General features: G+C 43.4%; 1 protein-coding gene across 1 annotated transcript in view; it reads left to right on the top strand.

Annotated features, from left to right (window-relative positions):
* The first annotated feature begins 6 nt into the window (after positions 1–6).
* Positions 7–4,806, top strand: part of LOC102252904 (chromosome unknown open reading frame, human C9orf85) — a 45,487-nt gene continuing 40,687 nt past the window's right edge. Inside the window, exon 1 of the mRNA XM_005868319.2 lies at positions 7–826. Within this exon, the coding sequence (XP_005868381.1) occupies positions 725–826 (102 nt within the window). The 5' untranslated portion in view covers positions 7–724. The remainder of the gene's footprint in view (positions 827–4,806) is intronic.

The following is a 4,806-nucleotide window of genomic DNA, read 5'->3' as shown; positions in this document are numbered from 1 at the left end:
GCAGCTGCCGCCGCCGCCACCACCACCACCGCCGCCGCCCTTTCTGGCACTGCAGACGCCACCCAGACCCAGCCAGGTGTTTCTTCTCCTTAATCCTCCCTTCTTGCTCCTGTTCAGCCTGCCAGCCGCTGGGCTCGCCCTCGTGGCGGGAGGGAGGCGGGAAGGGAACCGAGGGGCACCAGCAAAAGACTCGCTAAGCCAGGACTTGGTCACTGACGGGATGAAGATGCCAAAACTGACCCGGGGTACAGCCTCCGAGCAGGCAGGGGGAGGGACGCCGTCCAGTTTAACCCGATTTCCACCAATCACAAGCCGCCCAGCGGAGTCGGGCGCCAGGAGAGGCTGAGCTGAGTCGGCAGGAGGCGGGGATTGCGGAAAAGAAGGGCCAATGGAAGCAAAAGTTCCCCGCCCCTCCGCCTTGATGGACATCCACGTTCGGACCAATGGGGGAATTGTCGCTTCGAAGAAAGCGGGATTTATCTGCGGAGTTGGGGAGAGAGGGTGAGCGGAGGGATCGAGTCTTGGCCTCGAAGAAGAGCCTTCAAGTTGCCGAGGGACCGAGGCTGTCCTTTGACCTCCGCGCGGCGTCACGTGGACTGACGGGGGCGGGGCGAGAAAGCTAGATCAGTTCCTTCCGGGTCAGTGACAGGCGTCTTCTCCACGAGGTAGTTCGTGGCTTCTTGAATCTTCCTACTCCCAGCGTTTGGTGGTTGTGATTTCGGCGATGAGCTCCCAGAGAGGGAACGTGGCCCGTTCCAGGCCTCAGAAACATCAAAATACGTTTAGCTTCAAAAATGACAAGTTTGATAAGACTGTTCAGACCAAGGTAGGACCCTGCCTGTAGCATTTGATCTGACTCCAGGAAGGGATGGTTCAGTGGAGGGGAAAGAGGAAGTGAGAGGAGCTGGCGAGGGCGAGCGTGGACCGCAGCCCAGAGTTAGTTTTGGCTGCAGTGCAGCCCTTTCTGAAATGATGTTCCCACACCCTTTCTTTGACCTGGATGTGTTGTCTCCTCATGAATGTGTTTGGCAGTCAGCACTTCACTGATTGCACAAAGAGTGAATGGGTCCCTCATCAAACTTAAAATGCAAATGGGTAAATTGAGCTCCCATCTGGATCACATATTTACAGTAGGAAAATGAGGATTGTGGCACGAGCGTCTCCTAAAATGTTGTGCCAACTTTATGCAGCAATTGTTTGTTTTTGGAAAACCCCACGTCCGTATGTTTGTAGGGGGAATGGGAAGGAAACGTTCTCAGCCCCAGGGCTTTCACTAACATAATGGGGATACGTCTCTTGTAAAGGTAGTTTGAGGATCGAATTGAGTAATGTAAAAATGCTTGTTTTGCTTTTTATAACTAATTTACTTCTTTAGCGGGATTTCTGCAACCTGAAAGAAAATTAAGACTGTTTCCATAGCCACAGGTCTTGGGTTTTATAAAGCTCCTAATTTGCTGTAGGTGTCTCCCCCTCCAACTTCTCCATAGCTGTATGGAGAGGAGATCATTGGAGACAAGGGCATCTTGGGGGCCACCTTCACATCAGATGAACCTGATATTCACATAATCTGGAGTTCAAATTTACTAGGTGTGAAGCTTAAGTAAATTATTTTAATATTTAGTTTTTCTGAGCCTTACTTTAGTTTCAAATGAGAAACCTGGCAGGATTGTTGTGAGGCTAAATTAAATGATGTATATAAAAGGTCTAGATCATAATAAGTGTCCAACAAGTGATTAATTTCTCAACATTGAAATTAATGTTGGAAGCAAACTGATTATAGTAACTTTGGGTCCCCTTTTCCTTTTCTCTTTCTGTCTTCACTAACTACAGATATTTAATGAGTACATTCCATGTACAAGGCCCTGTGCTTCAGTGCATACAATGTTAAAAAGAGTTGATTTTGCTTATAGTTTACTGGGTCATTGGACAATAAGCAAGCACAAAGATGTATAGTTATGAATTATAATACATTCTGATGAGGGGGGAAGTCAGTTCAGTAAAGAAGAATAAAGAGGGATATTTTCAATTAGGTGCTCAAAGGACCCCTTCTTTTCCTTAGGTTCAGATTCGGGGGGGCGGGGGTGGGAAGCTGAAGCAACATTTGGGAAAATTTTCTCAAGTTTGTGTTTTAACATTAGATAAATCTAAATAAAAGGCTGTGTTATTCCTAATAAATGACTGTCTGGTCCTGTATTCTTACTGTAAGTTTTGGCACAAGCAATTCTGATTGTTTTTCATCAGATGATAAGGCAGTTTTAATAAGTATTTAGCCACTATGTACCCTACTGTGCTTCTTGTACTTATAAGTACAAGGCTTCTTGAACTTGTACTTCTTGTGCTATCAGTTCTTTGTAGACTTCTTATACTTCTCATTGTCTGTTTCTTGGTGTTATCTAACAGCTGTGGCATTATGGTCTTAAACCTTTTCATGAGTCTCAAGTTTAATCACTAAGTTTTATTTTGTTTATCACTTTTGTTATTCATTCCTTTGCTTCTTTTAAATTGTGAGAAAGTGCCCTGGCTCGTGTGGCTCAGTTTATTGGGCATCTACCTGTGCACCAAAAGGTTCCTGGTTTGATTCCTGGTTAGGGCACATGCCCAGGTTTCGGGCTCTATCCCAATAGGGGGTGTTCAGGAGGCAATCTGTCGATGTTTCTCTCCCTCTCACTCCCTCTCTAAAAATCAATGAAAATATTTATTTAAAAATATTTTTTAAAAATTGTGAGAAAGCCTCATTTGTCCATCATTGGTAGAAACACCAGGTGTTTTGTTATTGGAGATACTGGCAAAAACAGCAAGAAATATTTTACTGAGGCAAGATCATTAGGTTGATTGTTCATCTGTCTAATGGAGGACTAGTAATTGGCTGCATTTATAGCAAATTCTTGAGCCAGTTAGATGCCGCTATCTAAAGCCAAAATTTTGTCGGAAGCACCTGACCCTGTCTTCATTCGTATGCTTTATTTCAGAAAGCTATTGGATTCAGTGACATCTAACAAAGAAAGAGTACTAGCTGCATGATCTTCTGTAACTCTCCTTAAAGGATTTTAGTTACAATTGATTACTTGTACCTCATTATTTTGTAGGAGATCTGCATTAGTTCCCCTTCTCCTTCTCTGCCAAGCAGTTTGTCAGGACTTCACTGAAATTAGAAGATGGATAATGACAGATGTTTTATTGGGAAATTTATATAGGTGAAGCACCCATTCCCCAAAGGACGGACTGATAGCTGTCTTCATATACTTGAATATTTTCTAGAAGAGTAGAGAAGCTTGTTCTGTGGCATTCTTTGTAACCAAACTTAGACCAACGGGTCAAACTAGCAGAGGTAGGTTTTAGCTTAATATAAGGGAGATGTCTAATAGTGAGGAGCATGCATAGGATTTTTAAATTTCCCCTTGACTGGGATTATTTAAAAGAAGTCTCTATCGCCATTGGCCAGTAGTGCTGTCTTGGGACTTGAAGAGGTGGGGTGGAGGTGGAAATAGGATTAAATCTCTTCTAGTCATTTGGTACTGAAACATATATATATCATCAAGACAGCCTTGTGAGCCCTAGTTGGTTTGGCTCAATGGATAGAGTGTCGGTCTGTGGACTGAAGGGTCCTGGGTTCGATTCTGGTCAAGGGCACATGCCCAGGTTGCCGGCTTGATCCCAGTAGGGGGCATGCAGGAGGCAGCCAGTCAGTGATTCTCTCTCATCATTGATGTTTCTATCTCTCTCTCCTTCTCCCTTCCTCTCTGAAATCAATAAAAATATGTAAAAAAAGAAATGCATACTTGTTGAAGATTATTTGAAATAATAGAGAAATGAATAAAGTATGAAAGTGAAAGTACCCTTTCCCAGCCCTATTCCTCTTCAGGTACACTTTTTATTTAGTTATGCAAGGCTTTCTACCTGAAGGTAATTATCATTAGAATTTCTTAGTTGCTAACTTAAGCAGAAAGGGAAATTATTGGAAAGATACTGAGCTGATCTCATGAACTTATGCAAGGTTTTTGCTTATTTGTATTCAAAATTGCCAGGTTGGCATTACTACTGGGAAATTTTATTCTCATTGGGCTTTGTGTATATCCAACTTCATGCAATCTTCCAACCTTTCAATGCCGCCTGCTCTAACCCTTCCAATTTGCCTTCTGGAGTTGATAGTTTATTAGCATCAAATAGAGCAGAGTGTTGAAAATAAAATTTCGTTCACTTTCTTTTTTTAAAAATATATTTTATTGATTTTTTTACAGAGAGGACGGGAGAGGGATAGAGAGTTAGAAACATCAATGAGAGAGAAACATCGATCAGCTGCCTCCTGCACACTCCCTACTGGGTATGTGCCCGCAACCAAGGTATATGCCCTTGACCGGAATCGAACCTGGGACCCTTGAGTCCGCAGGCCTACGCTCTATCCACTGAGCCAAACCGGTTAGGGCTCGTTCACTTTCTTGCCCTACCTGACTATTCCTTATAATCCTTCAGTAATGTTTGTTCAACCCCCCAGTTAGAACCCTTTTCTCCCATTTGCTGCTTCAGTCCATTTCTTCCTTGCTCAAAACCCCAGGTCTTCTGAAATACGTATCATCAGATTGTTATCTCCTCCCAATCTGTCCTTACCTTCTAGTTATACCTCCTCATTTGTGCCTGACTCACTGCTTCCCATAGTTCCTGTCATCATGTTTAGGATATTCGCATGGATAATACAACATTTGATCCTTCAGCTTTTAGACCCACCCTCCCCCTCAACGTTGGGAATCTCCTCCCATGGTCAAACCTTAAACTCTCTTATGCATATAACTAGAGGCCCGGTGCACAAAA

The sequence above is a fragment of the Myotis brandtii genome, unplaced genomic scaffold (genome assembly GCF_000412655.1).
Source record: "Myotis brandtii unplaced genomic scaffold, ASM41265v1 scaffold266, whole genome shotgun sequence".
Lineage (NCBI taxonomy): Eukaryota > Metazoa > Chordata > Mammalia > Chiroptera > Vespertilionidae > Myotis > Myotis brandtii.
This window is presented reverse-complemented; position numbering and strand designations above follow the sequence as displayed.